The 15,212-nt window shown below is 45.6% G+C and overlaps 2 protein-coding genes across 4 annotated transcripts in view; one reads left to right on the top strand and one right to left on the bottom strand.

The window, feature by feature from the left end:
* ITGAE (integrin subunit alpha E) overlaps nt 1-15,212 on the top strand; it is a 53,971-nt gene extending 38,759 nt beyond the window's left edge. For 2 of the 3 annotated variants that reach the window (XM_050929667.1, XM_050929666.1), the window contains exons 27-36: nt 813-914; nt 2,410-2,489; nt 3,712-3,789; nt 4,336-4,402; nt 4,491-4,598; nt 9,670-9,741; nt 10,653-10,754; nt 11,550-11,645; nt 13,931-14,041; nt 14,775-15,212. In XM_050929667.1, coding sequence (XP_050785624.1) covers nt 813-914; nt 2,410-2,489; nt 3,712-3,789; nt 4,336-4,402; nt 4,491-4,598; nt 9,670-9,741; nt 10,653-10,754; nt 11,550-11,645; nt 13,931-14,041; nt 14,775-14,831 — 873 coding nt within the window. In that variant the 3' untranslated portion in view covers nt 14,832-15,212. The remainder of the gene's footprint in view (nt 1-812; nt 915-2,409; nt 2,490-3,711; nt 3,790-4,335; nt 4,403-4,490; nt 4,599-9,669; nt 9,742-10,652; nt 10,755-11,549; nt 11,646-13,930; nt 14,042-14,774) is intronic. The other variant, XM_050929668.1, reaches the window with a different exon arrangement.
* Nucleotides 4,720-8,775, bottom strand: HASPIN (histone H3 associated protein kinase). Its single transcript, XM_050929669.1, has one exon. The coding sequence runs from the start codon at nt 8,660-8,662 to the stop codon at nt 5,765-5,767; it is 2,898 nt and encodes a 965-aa protein (XP_050785626.1). The 5' UTR covers nt 8,663-8,775; the 3' UTR covers nt 4,720-5,764.

The following is a 15,212-nucleotide window of genomic DNA, read 5'->3' as shown; positions in this document are numbered from 1 at the left end:
GGGTCTATCACAGGCCATAATTACAGCATGATGAAAAAAATTAAACAAAATTCAAACACTGCTTCATGTTGCATGAGTAAGCCAGCCACATTAGGGTGTATTCAGCAATGGCATACATAAAATGGAACAGCTGAAAAGTGAGTAGTGTTTTAATGCATTAAACTACAGCAGCACAGAGGGCTTGCTATTGCTAAAATATAGCCAGAATTAAAGAGTCTGGGTCAGTTAATTTCCCCATTTTTCAAGTTAAAACTGATGAGACATTTAAATTACTTTATCAATTTTTATAAGAGATAGTTAGTGGAGCTTTTGAAGGACTGGACTGTCTTCAGGGCAAGGCTATAATTTGTATGTTGGATTTGTTGCAGTGTTCTTCTTGTGCAATATATGGAGACTATAGAGTAACTTGAACTTTTTTTTAAAACCAGTCAAATGTGGGTATTCGTTATTGATCTCAACCACACCAATCCAATGTTTTAATGTAAATAAGGTGTTCTGGCAGTTTGATGAATCAACTTTGCCTGCCTATAAAAGGCGTTTTTTTACAACACTCATAGCCTCTATTGAAAATACCTGCTCTAAATGCCTAAAACGAGGCCTGAAAAGAAACCGTAAACGGAACACCTCAATGATGTTATCAGTGCCTAAATGGAGAACTCTTGTGATCTCCAAGACACCTAATGCCTGATGTTACTTGTGAGCTATTCACACCTAGGTTAGAAATTCATTTTGTGGGAGTGCACAGAAGAATGAGTTGAATCTTCCAGTCTGTTTTGCTTCTATATTAAAAAGCATTCCTACTATTTTGACAGCCATCCTCTACTGTGATTCATTGCGATCAGCCGAAACTATTCGCACATTTACTCTCCACCATGGGTTGCAAGATTGGACATCCAATATTCAGAAAAACAGCGGTAAGTCAAATGTCAGTTTCCAGCTCTGTTCTCAGTGTTCATTCTATTTTCAACAGCTGCTCCTGCACCATTATCTTTGCAAGTAGGTCATAACTTCAACTAACTCTCGTGTATGGAGGTCATCACTCTAGCTGACTGTGATATGTTGAGGATCACCCAAGGCCAGTAATGCGTTCTAGCCCCAACTAACTCTCGTGTATGGAGGTCATCACACTAGCTGACTGTGATATTTTGAGGATCACCCAAGGCCAGTAACGTGTTCTGTCGCTGCCTGCCCTGGAACCCTGGAGTGCCTTAATGCTGTGCTGCTGTGGCTCAGATCCCTGACACCAGTAGCCTGCCCACATACACCAGGTCTCACTCTGGCTTTCAGCAGCTTAGTTACTCCTTGCAGAGTGACACCAACAGCCCTTCTTGTCCTGAGTCTCCCTAAATTTCTGAGTTCTTAACTACCAAACACTCAGACTTTCCCCTCCTGGTTTGTCACCTCTGAAGGTGTGAAATCAGTCCCACAGATACTATCTTACTTTGGTCCCCACACAGTTTGCACAACAGAGACCTGCTTGGAGTAAAAATAAATGTCTACTTCATAGAAAACCCACAGATTCAAAGATGAAATAGTGAGATAGCAAACATGCAAGTGACCCAGTAAAAATAAAGATGCAACCTCAGGCTTTAAATATCCATATTAGATAAAAAACCCTTTTTCTAATACAATTTACCTATCGCATACCCCTCTAACTACTGTGGCAGGAGCCTGGATGGGGAGAGAATCCAGCATTCACAGAAAGCTTCCCACCTACAGTTCTTCCTGTTTCTGGATAGATTTCACTTCAAACCCCTTTTATTTTAAAAGGGTTTACAGTTTTATTCTTCAGTTCCTTATAGATATTGAAAAGTGGGAAATTCCAAGTTGTCTCAGTGTTTTACCACAAACTCTAATGGCCCATGATTTATCTGTTCCTGGGTTGTACCATGAATCGTTACTTGAGTCCGGTTTTGTGTAAACATCTGGCTTGGGAGGTGCCTCTCCCTATCTGACTGCTCACCTCCCTGCTGTGAGGTGGAGCCAAAGCACAGTTCTCTCTATACACAAATACATATGGACACTATGGTTATGAATGTATATATCTCATGATGACCATCAGTTTCAGAACAGTAAAAGCTTCTGTAAAATACCACACTCAAAATACTTTTACAGCAAAATAACATAGTATGCAATCATTTGGTTTAACTGCTTCTTTTTGGGGGTTTAAACCCTCTATTCTCCCCGTGGAGTGTCTGGAGCCTGACTGTCACACTAGCTATTTGCATATATCTGTTTCTCAGCTGTTTTTCCATTATACATAGTAATATGTATCACATACTGGAGAGAAAGTTGGACAATAAAATTACCCAACTAAATCTATTTTGTAAATAGCACAGTGAGAATAAAAAAAAAATTGCATATATTCATTTTGCTTTTTTTGTTTAATAATCTTTTTCTTCATAATAGGCACATTTTTCAGTGATTTGGCAATTAGATGAAGCTTTATTTCCAGATCAGACTGCGAACATCACTATTAACGTCACAAAGTAAGAAATGCGCTTTTCCACCCGTCATATTATAGACAGAAATCATATGTCACCTTCTATTTCCTTAATACTTCTCTATTAATCAGCCTGTAGGAGCCAGCTCCATGGAAACCCTACTCATCTGTTCCTCCCTTCTTTTAGAAATGTCCATGTATGTACAAACTATTCCCCTACCTGCTGAGGATAATAATTTATTTTCTCTTTGGAAATTAGAGAATGGGAAAGCCACCAAATTTACTTATTACTTAAGCAGAGTCCCGATTTCCCTCTTTTTCCTGCAGGACACCTAGTATCCCTTCTTCATCAGTAGGGAAAAGTGTATAGTGTATACTTTTTTCAAAAACACAGGCCCAGCTATGTGCCGAGTGGATTTTTTGTTGAGGCCCAATTGATTTTGGGGAGGCATGGTGTGGTGGGTACTAATTCCCTCAACTCACTTAACTAGGGCCTGGGAAAGCGCGTTTTCAGAGTCCTTTGCTGTCCTTTCCTATTCTTTCATAGGGGGGCGGGGGGAGAGAAGGGAAATCTGTGACTGCTTTCTAGGGGGTTGGGGGGGAAGGCAAGTAAGCCTTTAAAAATAAAGCCAAGGCCATATTTATACCCAAGTAATGGGCACCAAGTTGTACTTGACCCATTTGTCAACATTTTCAATCAAGATAGGAATCTAAACCTACAGTTTAGCACCTAAACAGCTGGACTGAAGTGTGGAAAATAAGACCACAGGAATGAGCAGGCGCTCAGCATTTCTGAAAATCAGGAAACTGATTTTAGGAAACTAAAGATTTTATTTGACTAGCTTTAGGCAGCTAAATCTGGATTTTTTGCCTTTCAACTCTACCGCAAGCATAGTTGAAGGGGAAGGTTTTTGTATGAGTTTCTACCATGCCAGCAAGCTTCTTGCACATGTGGGAACACCCTTAACTATGCTAGATGTGAGCATTGCTGTATGCTCACATACTACACTCGTATTTGAAATATGGGGAAACAGAAAGTGCTAAAGGAAAGGTCAGAATTCCTACTATATTACATTTATGGAGTTCAGACTGCTAGTAGCTCTGTGAAAGCTGCTCTTGACTATACAGTGGCAATAATTCTCTTCATTCTCCTTGTATAAAGTCACTGTCAGCAAATGTCAAACTTTAGAAGCTTTAGTGACAGGGAAAAGAATTAAGTATAGTACAGGAGGTAACTAAATGTGTTGTCTTTTACCTTTTATTTTTAGTGTAAATGAAAATAGCACTGCTTTAATTGAAGAACACATACTTGATGTCAGATATGCTTTCACCGCAGTTCTCACCAGGTAAGTCTTACGGAGTAGCCAAGTGCTATTGCTATTATTATGACATTTACAATCCTGTTTTGGAGGTAAAGTGAATTAGGGGAACCTCGTTAAGACTATAGTATAATTTATTTATGAATTGCTGTTCCTCTATAAAAATGTTAATTAACCTTATTGTTACTAGAATCACAAGATTACTGTAATTGATAGAGCCTAAGATTTCTTACTTTGTGTGTTTAACAAGACTATAGATAGTTGGTGGTTCTCATTTTGTATGAGTCTCACGTATCAACAGAGAAGGGAGAAACTGAAAAATGTGATAGTAAGACCACCTAATTGGCAGGGAAATTCAGGGGCATCTTTACTACCTGAAACTATTTAAATAGATTCAAGATGCTGTCACTTTAAAATAAGTGTAGATAAACATGACTTTCACTAAAACTGGATGTGCGATAACGTCCCTTCCCTTCTATTTGAGGGATCTGTCTCTATCAGTTATAATGTGAATTAATTTGCAGCAATAACAATGCAAGATCCATTTAGTTTGATTTATCTTTTTGTCTGCAGGCCAACTCCAGTAGTATATGTGAATGTTAGTCAAGGACACTCTGAGAACAAAGAGTTCCAGTTTAATGTAGGTACAAAGTTAATAACATTGATGTAGTTGGATTTTTTAGGGCCAACAGTTCACACTTTCTCATCCTGTGCATTTGCCTTTGTAGATCAATGGGGAAAACCGCTTTAGAGCTCAAATCGAATTAGAGATTTTGGTTCCTATCCGCATACAAGGTCATTCTATTACAAGAATGAAAAATGTAACAGGAACACAGGTATTTATTTTTTTTTTAACTTTTTCAATGTGCGATTCCTCTTCCACAGACTTTCAGGAGAGCAGGTTTAGACCCTTACTGATAAATAAAGCTAAGATTATGTCACGGAGGTTGCGGAATCTGTGACTTCCAGGGGCCCCCCATAGCAGACCAGCTGCTGTGGGCATCAGGGGATCCAGCAGCAGCCCAGCCTCCATGGGTCGCAGTGGACACCACTGGTCACTGGCGGTGACCCGAGCTGCCCAGCAGCTCTGCTGCCACGAGCAGTTGGAGTGCCCCCTGCAATGGCAGAAGTACCCAAGCTGCTCAGTGGCTGCAGGCGGGGATGCCTCACCACAGCTCCCCTGCCATTATGGATGGCAAGGGGGCAACTCTCCCACAGGGGCCACTGGGCAATGGGGTCCCTCCACTTCCCAGCCACTGCAGGGGATGATGACAGGGTGCTGGACCCTCCCCCCCCATTTTGTCAGGGATGTTTTTAGTAAAAGTCAGGGACAGGTCACAGCTTCCATGATTTTTTGTTTCTTGCCCATGACCAGTCTATCACTTTTACTAAAAATATCCATGACCAAATCAGAGCCTTACTGATAAAACATATTCAAGCGTGGCTTTCCTACAGAATCCAGGAGTATTTTCTCTAATTTTCTATTTCAGGGTTCACATATTGTAACCTGTCAAATTCATTCTGCTTATTCAGAGTGTTTGCCAACCTAAGAGCATGTGTTTAAAGCTGAGTCTATACAAGTGCTAATTTAAAGAAAAGTTTTTACAATAAGGGTATGCCTCAAATGTATCAGGTCTTCATTTTCCATAGTGAGAAATGAAAAATAGGCTATATTTTACTGCAGCTTATTTAAGTCATCAGTTTTAATGATCTAAGATTAAAGCTGGCAAAGGAGCTTAAAGTTAAAAATAAGGACTTAACATATAGAAGAACCATTTTAATATTTGAACTGTGAAATGTTTCACATTTTTTGTTTGCAACAATGGATCTTCACATATTTTAGCTGAACACTTAAAAAATATTTAACTCATGGACATAAGAGACCATTTACTATCTGCACCATGCCAAATGTGCCAATGTTAAAATATTCCAAAAATACAGCAAAGGGAGTGACAGTACAAGGACACCATTTTGTGATCTCTCATTCAAAGGTCCATTTTGATCAGTGGAAAAGGCTGCTATTGAGCAGAACATCACTTGCAGAGCTAAAGTTCAGGACTTCGCTGTGGAACTTTCGGAGCTGTTTCTGTATGCCTTTCAAGGCAGAGGAGGATGATAGCTTTCTCTTGTAGTTTACCTCTTTCAGAAGTTTATCTGCTAAATAGTGCAGCCACAGGACATTGCTATGGGGGTGATAGTCAGCCCAGTTGTTGGAATTCTCTTTTTTCATCTGCCTATAGATATCAAACTGGTAGTCACCTCTTCCTTGGAACAGCTCTTTGTCAGTAGAAATATCACAGAAGACCGTTAGCCCATCTTTCTCCATCCTAGAGAGAGTGTAATCTATGATGTTCACATGAATTCCTTTCGTGGGGATTGTATAAACTGCCCCATTCAAAGTATAACTGAGCTCTTTCAAGTTGGTTTTCTTCACCAGAATATTCCCCCAATGCAAGTCTCTGTGCTCAAAGTGCAGTCCCTCCTCTGCCACAGCCAAGGAAGCAGTAACTTGATGGAGCAGGCTTTTTGCTGTTGCCACTGAATTTAGCTGCTTCCTCATATTCTCCAAGTTACTGCCTCCAAATTCAAATTCCAGGACCATGAACAGCTGCTGTTCTCCAAACAGGTTTGGCCGATCATTTTCAGATCCGTTCAGTTCGTGATATTTGTCCCAGGCTTTCAGAAGATGCTTGGGATATGACCCCTGGACACAGTGCACAGAGTACAAGTCAATGAACCCTACAGTCCTATTCTCTACCTCCTGGGATAAAAGGCTGAGCTCCTTTGAGATTATCATCTCTGGCAAGATCTCACTGAAGCTCTTCTGAGCTTCTCCATTGATCCTCTCAGTCCCCTCAACAGGAATGATTTTTAAAGCCACAGCTCCTCTCTCACTGTTTGTTTGGAACACCTCCCCAAATACTCCTTCTCCAATCTTCAAACAGTTCTTCATCTTATCTGGGGGAATACATTCGTCAAAGGAGATAGGACCCACCTGCTGGCATTCCCCATACACCTTTTCTGCGTCTGTGAGCATCACCTCCAGAACAGAATGAGACTTCATGGGAGTCAGCAGGAGCACGGAGGAAGTGGACCAATTACAGCAGCCCACACTTTGAATGAATGGGGACTTACGGTACCCTGCAAGCTGAGATTTGGAGGAAGGCGTACAAGGGATGCTGCCGCAGGCACTTTCCTCAATGGAAACTTTCTTTTTCTTGTGAAGAGTGAGAGATGCTCGAGCCCTGGCCCACCACTGGGAGTCATTGAGGAAAGAAGAGTCACACAGAAAAGATGACATCTCTGGGGCATTTTTCTCTGTTCCTCTTTGCCTCATTTGTTCTTGAAAGAAGGAGCCCTCAGCCTGCTGCCATGGAGTTTTTGAATTCTTGCGTCTGAAAGGGCGGCGCCTTGCCTGTTTCCCCCATCGACTGGAGCTGAACCCACTGATACAGGCCTTTCTACTGGTGCCTCCATCACCATCTCTGGGAATGACCTTGCTACTTCTGGACTTCTTTACTGAGATTACAGACAGAGCAGAGGGGGAAACTGGCTGCTGACAATCATTTTCCCTCCAGGAGGGCCAAGCATTCAACTTATTATTATTGATCTTCCTGTTAGCTAACCAAGTTGGTACCACCTGAGAGCTCAAGAGCACCAAGGGCTGAAGTTGGTGTCTGCTTTTGTCTGTGCTAAGGTTCCTGCTCTTTTCCTCAGAGTATCCTCTCAAATCATCATGTGGCTCATAAGAACTGGTATTATCGTGTACCAGGACATGGGGCTTCCCCGTAATGGGCAGTGCAGGCCCAGGATGCTTAACACTTTTCTGCAGGCCCAGACTAGTTTCTATCTGGCAAGGTCCCTGGGTAGTCCTCTGAGCCTTTTGTGAGGTCAGTCTTTGGACATGATCTGTACTCACAGTTTTATGATGGGGTGACACAGGCTGGCCCAGAACAGGGACAGACTGGCTGTGGATACCTGGAAGTGTTGAGGGAACAAGCTGGATCGAGTCTCCCTGGGCTGCTGCAGGCTGACTCCAAGCAGCGCAGGGTAGGAGGACGTACTGGCTCCCAGATATCCTACAGGTAACATGGCTCTGGGCACCTTGGGGAGAGGCGGTGCACGCCGGCTGGCTCCGGCCACGCCCGTCTTCCCCCAGGGGGCTGCCTGACCTGGCGGTGCGATGCGGGTGGCCACGGGAGACCCGGCCGCTGCCCCCGGAGAGCGGCGGGGAGAAGAGCTCCATGCTGCCCTCCAGCCCTGCCGCGGGCTCCGTGACGCTGCTCCCCGGCGCCATCGAGCTCAGCTCGGCCAGGATGTTCCGGGGGGGCCCGTGCCGTGGGGCCCGGCCCGAGGCCGCCCTCCCGAGATCGGGGGTCCCGTTCTCCTGGCAGCCCCCCAGGATGCTCTCCTCCTCGGGGAGGGGCCCGCTCTCCGCCCCGGGCGGCGCCTGCTGCGGGGTGCTGCAGAGCAGGGGGGGCCGCGCCCGCAGCCCCGCCCTGCGCCCCCGGGACCGGAGCGCCCCCCGGCGGCGCCGGCGGGTGACGTGTCTCCGCAGCGGCGAGGCGGGCAGGGCGCAGCCGCCGCTCTGCGGGCCCGGCCCGGCGGGGGCCCGGTTCTGCTTGGGCTCCTCGCTGCCGCCTCTCCGCCGCCTCAGGCGGGCGGGACTGCCGGGCGGGGGCGGCGCGCCGCGGCGATAGGGCTGGAAGTCGGGGTCCTCGGAGCCGGGGGACGAGGCGGTGGAAGTCGAGCCCACGGAGGCGGAGCTGGAGCTGAAGAGCCGCTTGCAGTCCAGCGGCGGCGACAGCCAGGGCGCCGGGCGCGGCAGCCGGTACCGGGAGGCGCCCCGGCGCGCGTAGGTGCGGAGCAGCCGCGGCTGGGGCCTCGCAGGCCGCTCCATGGCGCGGCCGCGCCTCAGGGAGAACCGCCGCGCCGGCCCGCCGCCATTTCAAACCAAGTCTCGCGAGACCGGCCAGGCTGCGTGCCGCCCACCAGGCCCCTCCTTCCACAGCCGCTGGCGGGAGCGAGCGCGGGGCGGGTCTGGGCCCGGGCTGTCATCACCCCCCACCCCCAAAAGGAGTGCGGCGCCGGGCGTGCCCGGTCCGTTCTCCCCGTCACCTTCCCCCGTGCCCCGCGCCGGTCACGCGCACCGTGCCCGTCGCCCCTGGGTGCTCCGCGCCGGTCACGCGCACCGTGCCCGTCGCCCCTGGGTGCTCCGCGCCGGTCACGCGCACCGTGCCCGTCGCCCCTGGGTGCCCCGCGTGACTTTGTCTCCTCAGATGATGAGGCGCCTTCGCTCCCAGTGCTCCCCGCAGGGCACTTGGGGCGCTGGGAGGAGACGGACTGGTCCTTCGCTGGTCCCGCCCCATTGAGGCCCTGCTGACAACGGAGCAGCTAAGGCCTCCAGGCTCTCACCGCCTGGGGCAGAGAGCTGTGTCTGCAGGACTGGCTGTACTGCACTGTATAAACGACAGAGCGCCCACCCCGAGCGTACTGAGTGCCCAAGTGTTGATTGAGCTTTGGCTTTACCATGTAATCCAAGAAATAGTCTGTGCTGTAGTGAGTTCTGCGGACTCCGCAGTGAAGATGAGTCCTTTGTGCTCTAGGTAAAGCCTTGGGGATTAGACCTCCAATACACTTGCCCCACATACTGCATGTAGGTTGTGGCCACACATCTCTAGGTGAAGACAACCAGACCAGGGACGCTTTGGAGTTCATCTCTCCTAAGCTGACCAGTTGGTGCTGTAGTGAGCAATCTGATCTTGAGCCTCCCTTCCTCTGCTGTGTCGGAAGAAGGTGGCAGACAATGGGACTGGGCTTCTGGAATTCTTTGTACATTTTATTAGGCATGCTCTGTGAAAATGGTGTGTGGGAAACTACCAGGACTGTCCACTACTCTCTTTCCAGAATACAACAGTCTGCACGATCAGGGAGAATTTGAAATTTTGTCATTTCGGCACTGGAGAGACCAAAGTACAGGTGAGTGGTTTCTTGGTATCTGCTGTTACACAGATGTACTAGGGAAACACAAACTAGTTACTGTTGGTCTTTCCAGAAATGGGAACTGCAGCACCCAGCAGATACTCTGTTAGTCGATTTACATAGAACGTAATTACATAGACTTTCTATGGTGAAAGCAGTGTGCTCAGTCCAAGATTCAGTTTAGTTTGGCTTTAACGCACAGGCGCATAACGGTTCTGGATGATTTAAAAAAAATGGAAAGTCCTGACCTGATGGTCTATATTTTCCTAGATCCACATAGTGAGCTTGTAACTTCAGTGTTGGGGCACTTGTTTGTGTGTATCTGATTACTTGATTTAAGCCTGTCATGGTGCTTGGTATGTAGCCTTTTAGTTTTCTTGGCTTATGATATTAGGGTTGCTGGCAGTACTGACAACCACTGCAGGGCTGTGCAGCATCTGCTGTGCCATGCATATCTAAGCACTAGAATAAGTTGCTTAGGGTGGTTGTGGAATCTCCATCATTGGAGATGTTTAAGAGCAGGTTAGACAATCACCTGAGAGGGGTGATTTAGATAATACTTAGTCCTGTCATGCATGCAGGGGACTGGATTAGAAGACCTCTCAAGGTCCCTTCCAGTCCTATGATTCTGTGCTGGGACATTGGCTTTGTAGTGGCCAATGCAGTGAGTCACTTGGCATTATTGAAAAGTGGAGTAACAGGTGTTGCATGCTGTAACCAAGAATGGTTTGCTTTTAATAGACACACAACATGCATTGTGTGAAATGGCTTGTACATTCTAGAAGTCTCAAACTATTTCCATGCAAATTGCAATTGTGAACCCCTGCTTAGAGTGAAATAGTTTGATTCCATGCCATAAATTTTGCTTTGAGAAATATTTTCAGTGTTGATATCCCTTTCTCTTTCAGGCTAGCAATGAAGTGCAGTGCCAGTGTGTGCACTGCGTTATCACGTCCGACAGAGAGAATATTACTGTGATAGCTGAGTTGCCTTTAATTGATTCTCAGCAGGTATACACAGAAGCTGTGCTTCTCTCTCTTCTTGCTAAAAATCTGTTAATCCACATTTGTGGGATAGAATCTCTGCAGGGACACCTATGAAATCCTTACCCTGAATGACATTTAGATGCTAAGTTATCTCCTGACTCTGCAGAGAAAAGGTGGAGTTTTAATCATAGTGCTTTCAGTTCTCAGGAGAGGCTCTGCTCCTACGAGACATGTTGCCATCTCCTCTAGTTATCCACAAAGGCTTTTCCTCCAGAGGATGGTACTTCCAGTGCTGTAAACATTGATTTTCTAGGTACCGTCTTACTATTGATACTGCCATAAGTCCAAACAGAGCAGGGGGATGCTGGGTAACACAACCTCAGCACATTAGAGTCTCAGCTGTGTGAGTGGACTGCAATTACCCCATTTCTAACCCTCTGGCTAGAACAACATCCAGCAGGTCTTAACAGATTTGGAGGTGAGAGGTCTGAGATGTAGGGGGAAGAGATGCTCCTTTTGTGAATTTCTTAAATTGATGAGCAGTCCCCATAACTAGAACTGCAAAATCTGGGCATCTTGGGTGCAATCCTATCTGGAATTTGGGCAGTCCGAGCTCCAGCACGGGTTCAAACACACTCAGTTGATTGGGATGCAGTGGGAACTGGCTGACACAGCTGAGTTCTGAGTTTGGAAAACCATCATGTTTGTGGAGAAGGCAGAGGACCTCTTTTCTAGACTATCATTGTGCCAGATTTTCTCTGAAGAACTGAAAGGTCTAAAATAATAATTTGTTTTGTCTTTTCCTTCCCTGTTTTGTAGATCTTAAAAGATAGAACTGATCTTCTGGTCACTGGAGAAATCACCTTCAACAAACATCTATATGAGGGCCTGAAGGAAGAGAATCACAGAGCTGAGGTATCAATCCGAGCACCATGTAGGCAGCTAGGGCCCTTTCTCATGATGGAAATGAAAGAAGCAGCTGAGGGGAGAAATGCAAATGTTTTTGCTGAACTCTTAAAATAGAGTGATTTAGGAGGGCCTGGACTCATTGGTTGAGTTCAACTGAACCAGGATTCAGACCACAAAGAGAACAAAAGGGAATGTAGAGAATGTACAGGCAAGTCTTATCTTAGGCGAGGGTTCTGTTCCACGGTTATCGCGTAAAGCGAAAACCACGTATAGTCAAAATTATATCCCCAAGCCCTTAAAACCCCGCGCGCAGCTCCGGCGGCTGGGCCGGGGCGACATTTAAAGGGCTTCTCCGGCCTCCGCGCCGCGGTGAGGAGCCCTTTAAATGCCCCCCCACCCCGGCCCCACCACCGGAGCTGTGGGCGGGGTTTAAAGGGCTCCACCGGGCTTCCCACTGCGGTGGGGAGCCCGGAGGAGCCCTTTAAATCTTGCCCGCAGCTTTGGCAGCTGGGCTGGGGCTGGCATTTAAAGGGCCCGGAGCTCCACGGTGGCTGGAGCCTCGGACCTTTAGTTCGCCCCAGGGGCTACCAGCCATCTCTGCAGCTGGGAGCCCCCTGGGTGATTTAAAGGCCCTGGGACTCCCAGCTAGAGCTGGTGCCCCATGACCTTTAAATCTTGAGGCCATGCCCCACCCCTGCTTGAGGCCACGCCCCCCGACTCCGGACCTACGCGTAAAGTTGAAATCATGCATGTTAAATGCGCGTAAGTTGCGACAGACCTGTATTGGTGCACACAGAGAAGTTATCTGCCTGCTTGGGAATATGCCCACTATATTTCCAGTCACACAGAGAGATCCTAAGTCCAGAAGGTAATTTCTGTTTGGAAACACAAATATATAAGTCAGCTTCAAAGAAGGTTCAATTATAGTAGATAGATTTAAGCACCTCCTGGAAGCCTGATGGGGGTGGGGGAGTGGGAAATACAGCCAGTTAGGGTGAGCAGCTGTTTCATCTTAGATGAGCTGCATTCATGTTCCCTCTTAATCATCTGTTTGAATCGAAATCCCAACGTTTTTATACGTCAGGTGGGAAATTGGCCACTTGCTACAGTTATATTTAATAGGCCCATTTGTCCGCTGACATACGTCAGTGTAATTCAGGAGAAACACCAGGGAAATCAGTGGGATTGCATCAGTGTATGTAAGAAAATTCATGTTTCAGCAGAGGCTGTTAAAGTAGTGAGAGAAACTCAGTTAAGCAGTGTATAACTGTCATGCATTGAGAGATGCACTATGTAGCATCACAGAGTGATTATCGGAAATAGAGCTCTGTTCGTGCTCTGATGCCTAGTGTGAAGAAAGACAAGGGGCATATATGGTGGTACTGGAGCATCATTTCAATAGACATAGTAACCTTTGTCACTCAACTGTATTGTCTCTATTTTTCAATGTTTCTTTTTAGTTAGCAAATACTTGAGCCTTTTCCTCCCATTAGTGGAAACCTTTACCAGTGAGCTCAGCTCAGTATAATCTCCTTTCTTGCCAGCATTGCAGCAAGAGGAGTTTGAGGTATTTACTCCTTCCACAAAATATGGCCACGTTTGTATTTGGGGAAAAAAAGGTGTATTTTTAACACGTTAACTAGGCTCCTTGCTAGGCTTCAGCTAATGTAGTAAAGGTCCAATTGCCTTATCTTCACTAGGATTTCAATATGCGTTAGTTAACATGTTTTAAAGTTATACCTTTTTCCCCCAGTGAAGAGAAAAACTTTATTGTAGTGGTTGTCATTAGGGGACACTGATACAGTCACTTCACCCAGAGACATGTTAAGGAGTCTGAGTGAGTTTAACTAGAAGTAAAATGATACAAAATTAGCATTGTGCTCATTAAATGGATTAAAACTGGCTAATTGAAAGGACTCAGATTGGAAATGGGAATCGTCATCGAACAGGTGTTATTCTAGTAGAGGCCTGTGAGAACTGGTTCTTGGCCTACACTACTTAATGTTTTTTATCAATGACCTTGAAGAAACCATAAAATGATAAACATAAAAACTGAGAAGGTTTGCAGATGAGACAGAGATTGAGGGAGCAGTAAATAAAGAAGAGGACAGGTTACTGATACAGAGTGATCTATATTGCTTAGTAAGTAGGGCACAAGCAGATATTATGAGCTTAAGATGGCCAAATGTATAGTGTCCCTTCTGGCATTATAATCTGTGAACTCTCTCCTCTAGTTAAGACACAGCAATTATACTGGAGCATTTGCTAAACCGCCCTTGATTCTGTTCTAGATCACTGTCGTCTTGTTGAAAACACAAGTAATCAATACCTTGCCTGTTGTCATAGGAAGCTCTGTTGGTGGATTTTTGCTGTTGGCTTTCATTATTTTCATCCTTTTTAAGGTAAATATATTTGTTGACATGGTTACAAGCACATGTCATTCTTGTTGGTTAAGATCCCAGTAATCCAGCAACTATACTGCCCTCAGTGAGAGTTCACATTCAGCTGTGGATATTCTGATATGTTTTACTGAGGGAGGGAATGCAGGACCATTGGAGTTCTCCCTTACAGTTTTTTCAGCAGGTGTATTAATATATTTTTAAAGTTTCCCTGAGTTATGAAATAACTTGTTTTAAAAAACAAACAAATCCTGAGGGATCCCAAGGTCTTTCACAAGGCCTTACTGGCCTGGCCAGATTACAACTCAGGCAAATGAATACAGCCTCTTAAAATTTCCTCCACAGTTTCAGCTGGAGACAGTATTCATTTTCATTTTCTCTTAAACTGTTAAACAGCTCCCAGATTCCACTCCAGAAGTGGCTTCATTTTAGTAGAGTGTGGGGGGTATGTGGAGGCGGGGGGAGAAAATTGTGGCAGGGGGTGATTCCATATCTACATACCTATACCTTTTGATGAATTTAAGGATGTAAGATGCTATAGAACTATAAGAAATTAGAATTGGGCCAAATTCTGAGTTCCTTACTCAGCTTTTGCTCAGTCCTTAAACTTCCACTGACTTACTGCGACTTTAACTGAATAAGGGGAACTCAGAATTTAGCTCATTGTTATAATGTACATACACAAACACAGAGGGACCCAATTAATGTTTTTAATGCTCTTCTTGATGTCTTTCAGTGTGGCTTTTTCAAAAGAAACTATAAAAATATGATGGAGGAACAACATGATTCCTGAGGATCAGGCTGACTAGAGCAGGATTCTGTACAGGAATTGCACACTCTTCCTGAGAGCTCCAATATCAAAGACCAGCCAGAAGCAAAGCAATTCAGTCTGTGAGCTGGGATGGATCTTGAGGGTCCTGAATTTTGAGATTGCCATGGTTTGCTCCTGGTTTAATTTAGGGATTTTGCACTCTTGTATGACCCAACCACCTGCTTGTGCAGCTAGCTTGGATTTGCTGACTACTTGTCAAAATTGGACTTTCCTAGATTAATAAACCACAGAATCCTCATTTCAAATTTTGCCTAAATGTAAATATGCTGGAGAAAATTAGTTTGGATTGTCTATAATTTATGTATTGTTATCGCATTCTTTGTTGTTTTGATGCCGAGTTGG

This window comes from Gopherus flavomarginatus, chromosome 19 (assembly GCF_025201925.1).
Source record: "Gopherus flavomarginatus isolate rGopFla2 chromosome 19, rGopFla2.mat.asm, whole genome shotgun sequence".
Classification (NCBI taxonomy): domain Eukaryota; kingdom Metazoa; phylum Chordata; order Testudines; family Testudinidae; genus Gopherus; species Gopherus flavomarginatus.
This window is presented reverse-complemented; position numbering and strand designations above follow the sequence as displayed.